At 43.5% G+C, this 12370-nt stretch overlaps 1 protein-coding gene across 1 annotated transcript in view; it reads right to left on the bottom strand.

The window, feature by feature from the left end:
* Nucleotides 1-9435, bottom strand: part of TBC1D31 (TBC1 domain family member 31) — a 34716-nt gene extending 25281 nt beyond the window's left edge. The window contains exons 1-7 of the mRNA XM_063131113.1: nt 9353-9435; nt 6972-7118; nt 6076-6191; nt 4041-4219; nt 2344-2495; nt 1509-1668; nt 463-663 (exon numbers count right to left, since the gene is read on the bottom strand). Of these exons, the coding sequence (XP_062987183.1) occupies nt 463-663; nt 1509-1668; nt 2344-2495; nt 4041-4219; nt 6076-6191; nt 6972-7118; nt 9353-9429 (1032 nt within the window). The 5' untranslated portion in view covers nt 9430-9435. The remainder of the gene's footprint in view (nt 1-462; nt 664-1508; nt 1669-2343; nt 2496-4040; nt 4220-6075; nt 6192-6971; nt 7119-9352) is intronic.
* Between the last annotated feature and the right edge of the window lie 2935 nt (nt 9436-12370).

The following is a 12370-nucleotide window of genomic DNA, read 5'->3' as shown; positions in this document are numbered from 1 at the left end:
TTCGCACTTGCCCACCTTTGAAGGCAGTTAGGTGGGCAAGTACATGAAACAGGGCCTTCACTGCAGCAGGCCCGCAACTCTGGAATGAGTTGCCATCAGAGGTCTGTCCAGTCCCATCACCCCAGTCTTTTTAGGAAGGCCCAGAAAACCAAATTGTTCACTCTCACCTTCCCCTGACTATGTTTTACTGGACTGTTCTGCTCTGTAACTGCGATTAAGCTGTAGGGTTTTAGTAATTTTTTATTGCTTGTGTCTGTTGTTCTATGAACGTTTGCTGCCTTATTATTGTATAGGTATTTTACTGTACGGATGTTAATGTTGTAAGCTGCCCTGGGAGGATTTTTGCCCCCAAATGCGACCTAGAAATATATATTTTTAGTCATCATCATCATCATCATCATAGCACCAGGTTGGGAAAGCCTGCAATACATTAATGGGGGTCTAATCACTTCACAACTTTACCTTGTTCACTTCTTGTGTCAGAGCCTGGATGCTGTATACATTAAGGCTGCCATTCTCCATTACCGCTGCAATGTATCTTCCATTGGGGCTCATGGTAACAATGCTGATTCCCTCTTCGTGACTGCCAACATCAAAGAGAAGCTTACATGTCCGTACGTTGATAAATCTCAGAATATTATCCTGGCTCAGCACGCCAAGAACCTAAAGGGCAAAGGCATAAAAGGCTTTCTAATTAATTAATTTGAATAATTACTTTTAACCCCCTGTTCTAATCATGCAGCACCATTACACGATTAACCAGTGATGCATCCATAGACGTTCTTCTGATTTTTGCAGCCAAGTAAGCAAATGAAACCCCAGTACAGGTAACAGAATGATCTCGATCCCCAATCAAAAACTCAGTTTGATTAGGAACGGACCTAGAGTGTATTTTCCTAACGAGAAGAGATTTGGCTCTAACCTCACAATAAAGTGAACAGATCAAGGATCTCCATTTTATTTATGCAATAACAAAGAGTCTCTTGCGGCAAGAATTCCTTACGCTACAGCCTTCAAATCACTGACTGTCTCATTTTCTGGAACGGTTTAGAAATACAAAATTGGGTGATATATTTTAAAGCAACATCTGTTAGCACGGGAGTATGCAGAGTTTTGGGCTACACTAAAACCTTCATCAGAGCCCAACAAAGCTACCTAAAGGCCAAATTAGATGTGACGCCACGAGGTTAAAAGCGGCTTTGTGGAGAGTGGGAATTTTTAATCGACTGCTTGCTTAGGTTATCGATTAACACGGCTTGTTTGTTTCATTCGGGAAGGTTTTGAAAGGCAGGACTCAGTGACAATTTCATTTCCGTGCGGAAACGCAGGTGGGTGGGCTCTGCTCAGAGTGGCAACTGCTAATTCTTACACAACTGAGAAGTAAATGTTTTTGAATCCAAGAGGGAAGCAGGACTTCTAGTCCCATTCAGGAAGAAAAAAGTCAACGTCAGCCACCAGGAACTTACCAAATACCCTTTTACTCTTTTGCTTCAAACTCGGCCACTCACCTGATTAGAGCCACCGTCAAAGCTATCCAGAAGGAATTCTAGGTGGCGGACAGCTCGCACGCTGGTTGGCATCTGGATTATTCTGAGCAGCTGCCTAGACTCCAAACACCACAAGTGAAGGTGATTTGATTTGCCACCGGCTGCAAGGACACGGCCGTCTCTGTAGCCCAAAACAAGACGGAGTTGTCATTAAATCCTGCCATCTCTATCAACAGCTGAAATCCCAAAGTCAGGGTCAATTGGCCATGCTGGCTTGGAATGATGGGAACTGGAATCCAACACATCTGGAAGGCACCGGATTGTATTCCTTTATTATTTGTGACATTGCTATATCGCTGAAGATAACAAAATCTCTCAGCGGCTTACAGTATTACAATACAATATTAAAAGTGAAATATTGTATTTTAATATTGTAAACTGCTGAGAGATTTTATTATGAACTGCTGAGAGATTTTATTATATTCTGCGGTATATAAATGTCACAAATAAAATAAAACCTAGCGTCAGGTTGGGGAAAGCTGTTTTAATGTATCGGCCAGAATATTTTTTAAAAATGGATGACAACCCCAAAAAGTAAGAGCAAAAGAGACCCCAACAGATTATACGAAACAGTTTAAAGTTCTTCTACAAAACAGTGGATCTTGTTTTCAGGATTTGAGGGCCAAACTGGAAGCAACCACTTTCCTGCAACAGCATCACGTCTAGCTGGGACTTTAATAGCAAGGCGTAGAATTTTTTTTGGCAGAGGTAAGATACCTGTAAACAAAATAAGTTATCTGAATGTAACTTAATACTGCATGTTTGGATTTTTGCACGCTTGAAGATGGCAACGTACCTTGTAACAGCAAAGGTTTTATAGCGCAACGAAGAACCTTCTATTGGCGATGGCAGCTGATACTTGCAGCGAAGAGTGTCAAACTCCCAGGCAAAGATAGAATTATCTTTAAAGCAGCTGAGAATGGTGTTACTTAGTGGAAGAAAGAACACCTGAAAGCACAGGGAAGACTACCTGGAGGAGATATTTTAAAACAAGCAGCTTTCTACCCCCGAACAGAAGTCATATTTGAACTTCTAAAAAAAGAAGCTCCCAAATTTCAGCTATATTTGAACTTTAATAATAATAATAATAATTTGTTACCCGCCTCTCCCTCTGGATCGAGGCGGGGAACAACACAAATGCAAAACACCATAAAATACACATAATTGATAAAAACATATAAAACGAATACATTATTAAAAAGCAGCACATGATTAAAAGGCATCTTGAAATTCAACTGGGTGGTAGGCCTGCCGGAAGAGATCAGTCTTTATGGCTTTCTTACATTCCGGAAGACTCTTACGTTGATGAATCTCTCCCAGCAGGCCATTCCACAATCTGGGAGCGGCAGAAGAAAAGGTCCTCTGGGTAATGGTTGTCAGCCTCGTTTTTGTTGACTGGAGTAAATTCTTCCCAGAGGACCTGAGAGTGTGGGGCGGATTGTACGGGAGAAAGTGATCCCGCAGGTAACCTTGACCCAAACCATCTGACAAGATCACATCAATGGCAAGCTAGTGAAGTGCTGAGATGTCAGCTCAGAGGTCTTGACACTGGGAATGAAGGACATTGCAAGCACTCTAGTCTGTGCTATAGAACTACAAGAAACCAGCCAGATGTCAAAGCAAGCTCTTCACAACAATGGCGGGAGAGAGTCATGTGGTATGGCCTAGCTCTCTAAGAACCTCCAGGTCAGGCTTGCGCATTTTCTAAACCAGAAGCAGGGAACCCTTTTCACCCAGAGAACCACATTCCCTGGTGGGTAACATTACAGTGGTTCATGCCACAGCTGTGGAACCCCCTTCCAAGGGGGGCTAGGCTCACTCCCTCTCTGCTATCCTTCCGATGGCAGAGACAGCTATATTCAAGGAGGCCTTTGGCCTGGAAGCAAGTCTGTGGGATAAGTCTACTGTTTTTATTCTGTAATTGTATTGCATTTTTAATATGGTTTATTGTTTTAAGCTGTTTTAAAATTGTTTTGTAAGCTGTCTTGAGTGTTGTTTCTTGGTAAAAAGGCAGGTTATAAATCAAATAGATAAACAAGTAAATAAATCCCCTCACACACAAAAAGATGCCCCCCCCATGCAGCAATCTGACGTGAACAAAAAGCCTCCCATTGGAGCCAATGAAAAAAAGCCTCCCAGCAGCTCCAATAGGAGGCTTTTTTCAAACCTAACTGTTGCAAGGGGTCAAGGAAGTGAACTGCGGGGCGACTCTAGAAACCCTGTGGGCCCACTACTGGATCTCAGTCTGACCCAAAGTGTATTGCAAGAGCAGCGCTACCACCATACAAATATATGGTAAAAAAATTAATGCATTTTTCAGTTAAAGTTGAAGCCCGGGTTTGAAAAGGTTGAAGACCACTGATCTAAGCAAGAAGTCAACTCTACTGTGATAGGTCCTTGGCTCTCACTGGGGCCTGACAGCAATTTAAATTGCTCCATATTCCAGAATGGAGGCTGACAAACGTGGCAAAAGAGGAGTTTCTTAACACTGACCTTCTGGATACCCACAGACTGGCGAACATTCAGCTTTCTTTTGCGCTGAAACGTGTCAAGATCCCAAAGCTGGGCTGTATCCGCAGAGGACGTGATGGCATATCGGCCGGAACCATGAACTGAGATTGAGGACACCGAAGAGTCGTGCCCTCTCATCCAGCTAACAAGCTCTTTGGTGTCTGCGGCAATAAGGAGGGCATCAAAACGACAAGACGTAAACACAAGAGGACGAAGAGGCTACAGCGGCATCATCAGAAAATGGATGAGGGATCAAGGAGATGTTATTCCTAGCATATATTCATCTTAACCTTAAAATTAGACAAGCAATCCACTAGAAATTATGGCAAACCCTGCTTCGGTAAAAGCCTGGATTTTCCAAATAATAATTCTATGCAAGGGAATAGGAACAGGTTCAACATTTGCTGAAGCTAAGCAGATGTGAGCCTCCATCAGTCTCCTGAAAGGGAGGCTCCTGTGAGCCCTGTGTAAGACTCTGGTATAAAGTGGTTCTGTGTCTGTATACACATCCAACACACACACACGACAGTATTTAAAAAATGGGTTTTTAAAAAAACTTGCATAATTCTTAGTTCCCATTACTTTAGAAACTCAAAACCTTTAAGCAAGTAGGATTTGGCACAACTTCTATGGTGACATGCTCCCAACTCTTCCTCCAAAATTATGAAGGCTGGACACGGAGGATGCGATCCAGCCACTTATAAGTCCCACTGACTTCAATGGGAACATATCTGCTTGAATTGCTTTCACTAGAACAGGGGTGCACACAATCTTCTTAGCCTCGAGAGCTGCATGTGATGCTTGCTTGGGGGGCTGCACACATGTACACACATAACACGCGCATAGACATCTCAGAGGTCATCAAACAAATTGGTCTTTCCTTGCGGCTGGCAGCACTGGGGAAAGATCAGTCTGTATGAAGATCTCTGGGGGAAGCCGTAGACAGCCTTCTCTCTACTCCCCCAGTGATCCTGATACAGAAGGATCTCCACTTCATCCCCCAGAGAACCTTATAAAGAATTGTATTGCCTGTAGGAGTGGTACAATTGATGAGAGATTGGCAGCCATGGGGCGGGATTTCTGTGGCGGTAGGGATGTTGGAGCAAGCAGGTGGCTGGCTGCAGTTAAGGCTGATGGGAGTGGTGGAGGAAGTTGTGCACCCCTATGCTAGGATTAACGGGACTTCAAAGTGCTTAAGGCTGTAATCCTATACATATTTACTGAACCTAGGGCTGCTTTAGATTAAGGGGAAATTGCATTGTCTTACTGGCGCTTTGCTTCCTGCTTCTCTTGCACAATTGTAATGGTCTGCATTACACGGGCAGAGAGAGGCGACCACATGGTCTATAATTGAAAACTTTCCCTCATCTCGGTGCTTGGAGCCTTGAATGGGATTGGGACAGTGCCCTCTAGTGGGTACTTTGTAATGCAACTTTAGCTGCACATGGTAGGAAATCTCATAGTATTCCAGAAGAATTGGGATATCCAGGGTTTTTTGACTGGAATAATTGAAGAAAATTGCAAAAGACGTGCAGGAGGTTGATGTCATCGTCAAAAGGACCCGCAAACTTCCGTGAGTGGCTAGTCATGAGCATGTCTTATTTCGTTCATGTGGAGAACCTCAGTGGGGTTTACTTCTGAATAAACACGTATAAGATGTCCATTAACTTTTAAAGGACAAAAATGAAGATCCTTCCAGTTCTAGGGTGCTCAGTCTAAAGGAAGTGCTCAGCAACTATCAGGTGATCTTCAGAGTGCAGGTGCTCCCTGCGATTTAAATGAGTGGTCACCTGTCTGGTTCTTATGTTGAAGGTTTGATATTTCACACTTCTCGCTACCTGGATTCTTTTCTTTTAGTAGCAAGAAAGGCAGCTTATCCTGCAATGACTGATGCAGATGCCTGTATACTGTTTGGAACGGAAACTGTGGGATATTTTACACTGTAGCGATCTTCAGACATGAAAGATAGAAGCAGCAATTTATACAGAGCAACGTTTTTTAAACGCATGGCTATTACCTGTATCAAAGCATTTAATGGAATAGTCCGCCAAAGCCACAAGGAACTCAGTTTTCCTGCGGAGATTAAATGCCAGAGCAGTGCAAGCTTGTGTTGTTCGCTGAACCAGGTTGAACCTATTTGGACAAATCACAATGGTTTCTGCAGAGCGCAAGAAGCCCTCAGGACCGCCGTCAAGCCGAACGGTAAATGACTGCCAATAAGACACACGGCCTACATGTGACCTTTGTGAAGGTTTCACAGGCTCTTCACACAGTAGCCAAAAAACAATAATCTGAAATGCAGGATAACCTCATTTATCCAGACAGAAATCCTCTGAGACAAAACATTCAGAACACAGTTCTCAGGAAAATGGAATATTACTTTATAGAGTATTTTCAGACATTGCCAAGACACGGTGGGTTAAATCCAACATCGTGTGAGTGGCCTTCTGCTTGTGCGACTAGACTTCACCTTGGTCTCTTCCGCTCTGCGGCCTTCGAGCGCCCCACACATCTGCTCAGGGAGGTCCCTTCAACCGTCTAGAGCAAGGGTGGGCAGAAAGTAGATCTCCAGTTGTTTTGGACTCCCAGTATTCCTGACCATTGACTGGCAGGGTCTTCTGGGAGTGGAAGTCCAAACATCTGGAGATCTACCTTCTGCTCGTCCCTGCAGGGGGGAGGAGAAATCCATTCCACCAGTGATTTCTGTTCCATTGGTGAACATCCAGTTTTGGATAGCATTGTGCATATGTGAAGAATTGGGTAGGAATTTTCCAGGAGTAGAGGGGCAAAGAGTTGTCCCCTCCACGACATGGTTGAAACTATGCTAGCGCAGGCATCCCTCCACCCACAGAATCTATGCATTTCAAACAAGGGCAAGACAGAAGATGAGAGCAATAAACAAGTACCACTTACCTATTTCCAACCAAGTCAAAAACATAGATATTCCCTTGATGGTCTCCAGCAAGCAATGAATCTCCCAAACTGCCAAAGGCCACATTCAAAAAACGTATCGTCTTCGAATGGTAGCCTGTGGTACTGTGAATAATATTTACAATGACTCTGAGGAGAAAACAAGAAAACGTTACCAGCCTGGTATTATGAAGAGTAACGTTTACCATAGCCCACAGAAACTAAGAGACGGATGGTCCTAACTCTGCATGGAATGGACTCTCTGCAGTCAAAATCTTACTTATAGAACCACTGCCAACTTTTTGACATATACAAAAGAATTTCTTATACAGAAATATTTCTCGACCGTGTCCTTCTAATTTTCTTAAAGCCACCGCAGAACATCTATTTAGAAGGGGCAAGATATGGAACAAATATATGCCACGTGCAAAAATACTTTAACATAAAAAAATACAAAGAAAAACCAATCCTCTCTAATTTGTTTGTTTCATAAAGAAAAATGGTAGCATACAGACAAATAGATTCCCTTCTACAGTTCTTCTCTAGTGTGTTGCTTTTGGGGGGCGGGTAAATAAAGGCTCTCAATTCTTCTGGGAAAGGATTAGTTTGCTGTTTTGCTACCCATTGCCTGCCAATATGTGTGAACTAGCTTTCCCCAACCCACGACACTCTAAATATGTTGAACTACAACTCCCATTGTCCCAGTCTGCATGGTGGGCGCCAAATTGAGGAAGGCTATTGCAAACAACTGGAAATACCAAATTCGTAGCAAGGTAAGAGTGACAATGACTGGCACATATGCGCAATGCGTCTCCCAGAGGAAGCTGTTAAAGATCTTGAAAAGACAGGAGTCATGACATTTGCCCGTGTCTTCCAGAAATAGAAATGGGTTTAAAGGACTTGGTATGGCCTTTTTAGAGAAGGTGGGGAGGGAAGGGCTGCAGGAAACCCTGGAGGGTTGGATAAGCCATTAACTCGTAGCCTTCTCAACATAGCACAAGGGTGACAATAAAAGGATTTTGACTAGTCCCTCTACTATAGCCTTAAGAAGGTAAGACCCTGCATGCAACTCCTTGTCACTATTGACCACCCAACAAGTGCTTAAATAACAGGCTAAATACAATGGATGATGGAGGACCTGCCCTGATTATTTGTCCTAAGAATCTGGTAGCTAGAGATGTATTTCCTCTGTACATGGCGATTACATAGCTAAGAGCCCATCAGTACTACACACACACCCCACTTCGCCTAATTGCCTCCGCTATTTGTCCACAACATTAGGTAGCCAAAAACAGATCAGTGAATCATCATCATCATCATCACGCTTCAAAAGAGGGACAGATAGAACACAGGGCCTCTCCACTGGCTCAGCTGAGAGGCCAACCATTTTTGGCTTCTGCTCTCTGCATCCATTCTAGCTAGTCACGGTGAGAAGACCAATAACTTCTGTTTGCGTTACAGTTGTTGTCATAAGAATCGTATAACATTAATAAATGTTTTCCGAGTGTGCTTTCTCCCCTTTCCCTTTGGCATCCCTTTCTCCTTTTGCATCATGTCTTTTTAGATCGGTCTTGCCCCCACCTGCTGCCCTCCAGATGTTTTGGACTACAACTCCCAGCAGTCCACTGACCATGCTAGCTGGGGCCGGAGGGAACAGAAGTCCAAAACATCTGAGGGCAGGAGATGAGCTGTTTACTGCTTTAAAACGGTTTATAACAGTAGTGACAACCGTTGGGGCTCAGGACACATTCCACATACAGTTTTCAAAGCATTTTAAAAGGGTTATATCCTCTTGGTGTAGATCTGGCCCTGGAGGGGCAGGGAACATCTTGTGTTTCATTGATCTGTAAGCCACGCTGGGGGCCTTTCTTGCTGTAGTGCAGGCATAAAAATGCTTTAAGAGTGCAATCTTATGCATGCTTAGAGGAGAAAAAGTCCTACAACTTTTGTATGTATAAGCATGCATATGATTGCATCTCAAGTAACTATCTATCTCTGCCTGAGGCTCCGTTTTGCCCTCATGACTACCACTGACAGAACCATTCTCCTTGAATTTATCTAATGCAACAGCTGGCACCCTCCAGATGTTTTGGTCTACAACTCCCACCAGCCCTGATCACGGGCCATTCTGGCTGAGGTTTATGGGTGTTGTGCTCAAAAACATCTGGAAAGCACCAGGTTGCCTATGACATTACGAAAGAGCAAGCAAGAAAGCAATCCGCGCCCTCTTGTTGCCTGCTTGCAGCATCTGTAAACCAGAGGGTAGACTGCCTTTGGCCAGAGAGGCTCCACTGTTGATTGACTGGGTAATCTGACGTGCGGGCCCAAGGAACACAGGAAGGTTTAATTAAAGCAAAAAAACCAACCGCCCCCTGCTCGGTTACCCCTGCTGCGCTGCCGGGGAAGGCTTGCGGTGCCAGATCTTGCCCTCCTCCCTGTTGCCCAGATCCGAACTCTGCATCCTGGCTGGAAAGAAGGCGCATCAAGACCAGCCGCCGTCGCCTCGCGCTCGAAAAGGTTCCAACCGAACTGCCCCGCCCCAACCGCCGCTTCGCCTTCCAGGACCCGCCCACTTTGGAAGGCACCAAGTTCACCCCACGGAGGAGGGGAGGAGAAAGAGAACACTCCTTCCCTCGGCGGGCGCTCATGAACGCAGGGATAAGAGACGCTCCCCTCTCGGCGTGGAACAATCCAGCCCGATGCCTGCTGGGAGTAGTAGTTTATCTGCCTTTTTGATATCAGAAGGTTAACCGCCCTGCAGGTAAATCCGGGTTAAGCCATGGCAGGTGATAAATTAGGGTGACCATATGAAAAGGAGGACAGGGCTCCTGTATCTTGAACAGTTGTATTGAAAAGGGAATTTCTGCAGGTGTCATTTGTATATATGGACAACTTGGTGAAATTTCCTCTTCATCACAACAGTTAAAGCTGCAGGTGCCTTTCCCTCTTTTAAATCTGGTAACTGTAGTATAGCTCCTGCAGCTTTAACTGTTATGATGAAGAGGAAATTTCACCAGGTTCTCCATATATACAAATACCACCTGCTGAAATTCCCTTTTCTATGCAACTGTTAAAGATACAGGAGCCCTGTCCTCCTTTTCATATGGTCACCCTATGATAAATGGGATTGCAAATTGAGGGTTTAGCGGTGGGGCTTGGTACAAACGGATTTAGGAGACGGGTTCTTGGAGTGTATTGCTCGGAAGGTTGCTTTGTACGCGATTGCTCGCGCTCCCCCGACAGGTCCTTTGTGTGTTGTGGCAGGCAGAAATTCAACAGGTACTGCCTCGTCCCGCATGGAGAAAAAGACACACCTGTTCAGTTTGTAACTGTAAAGGCATGCAGTTCTACATAATGTTCTTAAAGGTGCAAACCTCTAATGTACTCATTTAACAAAGAGCAGGTCCTATTGAATTAAATGGAGCTTACATCTGAGTAGGGATGTTTAGGTTGGAGTAGGCATGTATAAGTGTAGTGACAAGAAGATATTGTTGGAAAAAGTGGAGAAAAGGGCAACTAAAATGATCAAGAGGCCCCTATGTGGGAAGGTTACAACAGCTGGGATTGTTTAGCTTGGAAAAAATGAGACTAAGTGGAGACATGATAGAGGTGCACAGAATTATGCATGGTGTGGAGAATGTGCACAGCACATTCTCTCATAATGCTAGAACCTGGGATCATCCCATGAATGGGAGATTCAGGACTGATAAAAGGAAATACTTTTTTATACAGTGCATACTTAGATTATGGAATTTGCTACCACAAGACCTAGTGATGGCCACTAATTTGGATCTTTTTAAAAGCGGGGTAGACAAATTCCTCGAGGAGAAAGCCATCAATGGCTACTAGTCCTGATAGCAATGTGCTACCTCCAGTATCAGAGGCAATATCCTTATGTACACCAATTCCTGGGAAATATGGAAGTGAAGGTGTTACTGCACTCATATACTGCTTGTGGGTTTTCAGTTGACAGCTGGTTGAACTGTGAACAGCATTCTGTTCAACTGTGTGAACAGAATGCTGGACTAGATGGACTCCTGGTCTGATCCCTCTTGGCTCTTATTCTGTTCTTAAGGTTGCACTGTGAAACTAGAAAATATATGTCTATGTATTTTGACATTTTACGGATGGATTGATGGATATCCTCCTTTATTCCTCATTACACCTCCACTGTAGTTTATAGAAGAGAGGAAGGGCAAAGCAAGGCAATTTTTAATTTTGGTCACTTCTTATTCCCCTCCGTGCAAGACTTTGAAAACCATTTGGGGGTTTGTATCCCTGAACTGCAGTCTATAAATGCAACAACTATTAGCAAATAAAACAATTACCGGCTTGTAGCACATGCACTGGAGTATGAACTTGAATGTCAGAGTTTGCATGTTCAATTCTTCATTCTTGAATTAAATTCCCTGGGGATGGTTTAAAAACCCGGATAGAATGGCCCTGAACAGCCTGTTTATTTTTTTAAAAAAATATGCCAAACACTATGGCACATGTTAGAGACACCTGAGAGCAATATTTTAGAACAGAAACTATTTAAAAATTATATTATTAAGACCTTAATGCCCAAAACATATCCAGAACAGAACGGGCTGGAAGAACCACTTCCAAACAAGCCAAATCATCCAAATTCACGAGTCACACATGATTGTATGGAAGGGATACAATAAGCCACAAAACCTGCACAGAAATGTTTGGATCCCCATTCTAGACAATAGTCCACATTCTCAAATAATAATAAAAAATTTCAAGGTTTTATATCCTATTTTTTTAGCATAGGTATTTGGCATTTTTATAAAAATAAAATAAAAGGCCTGTTGTGTCTTTTACACCATCCCAATTCCATGTAAGCTTGGCTGGCATCTGTCAGCGGAGATTTCCTATGCTTTTAACAGCATGGCAACAGGCAGAAATTCAACAGGTGCAGCTTCCACCAACGTAGACATGTATTTATTAATAGAGTGCCATGCTCCTGGTGATTTACAAAGTACAACAGGTGCCTAGAAAAGCTTGCAATCTGAAATTCAACACAGGGGAAACGAGAAGGGGAGGCAAAGCATGGGCGAGTTTCACACTGCACTCCTATACATGCCTACCCAAAAGTAAGCCCCATTGAGTTCAAAGGGACTTACTCTCAGGTGCTACACTGTAAACATTTGCACTTAGAGGCATGGCTGAGCCCTATAAATATTTTTTGACACACAAACAACTGTTACGTCTATATTTATGGCATTTCATGTTTATAAATTGTTTATTTAACACTTATACAAACTCTCCTGCTCATTGAGCACTCAAGAGTAACTTGCAGAAGAGAAATACACAGAATAATCTAGAAATGTAGAGAAATAAATCAGAAATGTACGCAGAGATCCAGTCAGTCTTTTCTCATCCTCTGATTTCCT

This window comes from Elgaria multicarinata, chromosome 7 (assembly GCF_023053635.1).
Source record: "Elgaria multicarinata webbii isolate HBS135686 ecotype San Diego chromosome 7, rElgMul1.1.pri, whole genome shotgun sequence".
NCBI classification, from domain to species: Eukaryota; Metazoa; Chordata; class Lepidosauria; order Squamata; family Anguidae; genus Elgaria; species Elgaria multicarinata.
This window is presented reverse-complemented; position numbering and strand designations above follow the sequence as displayed.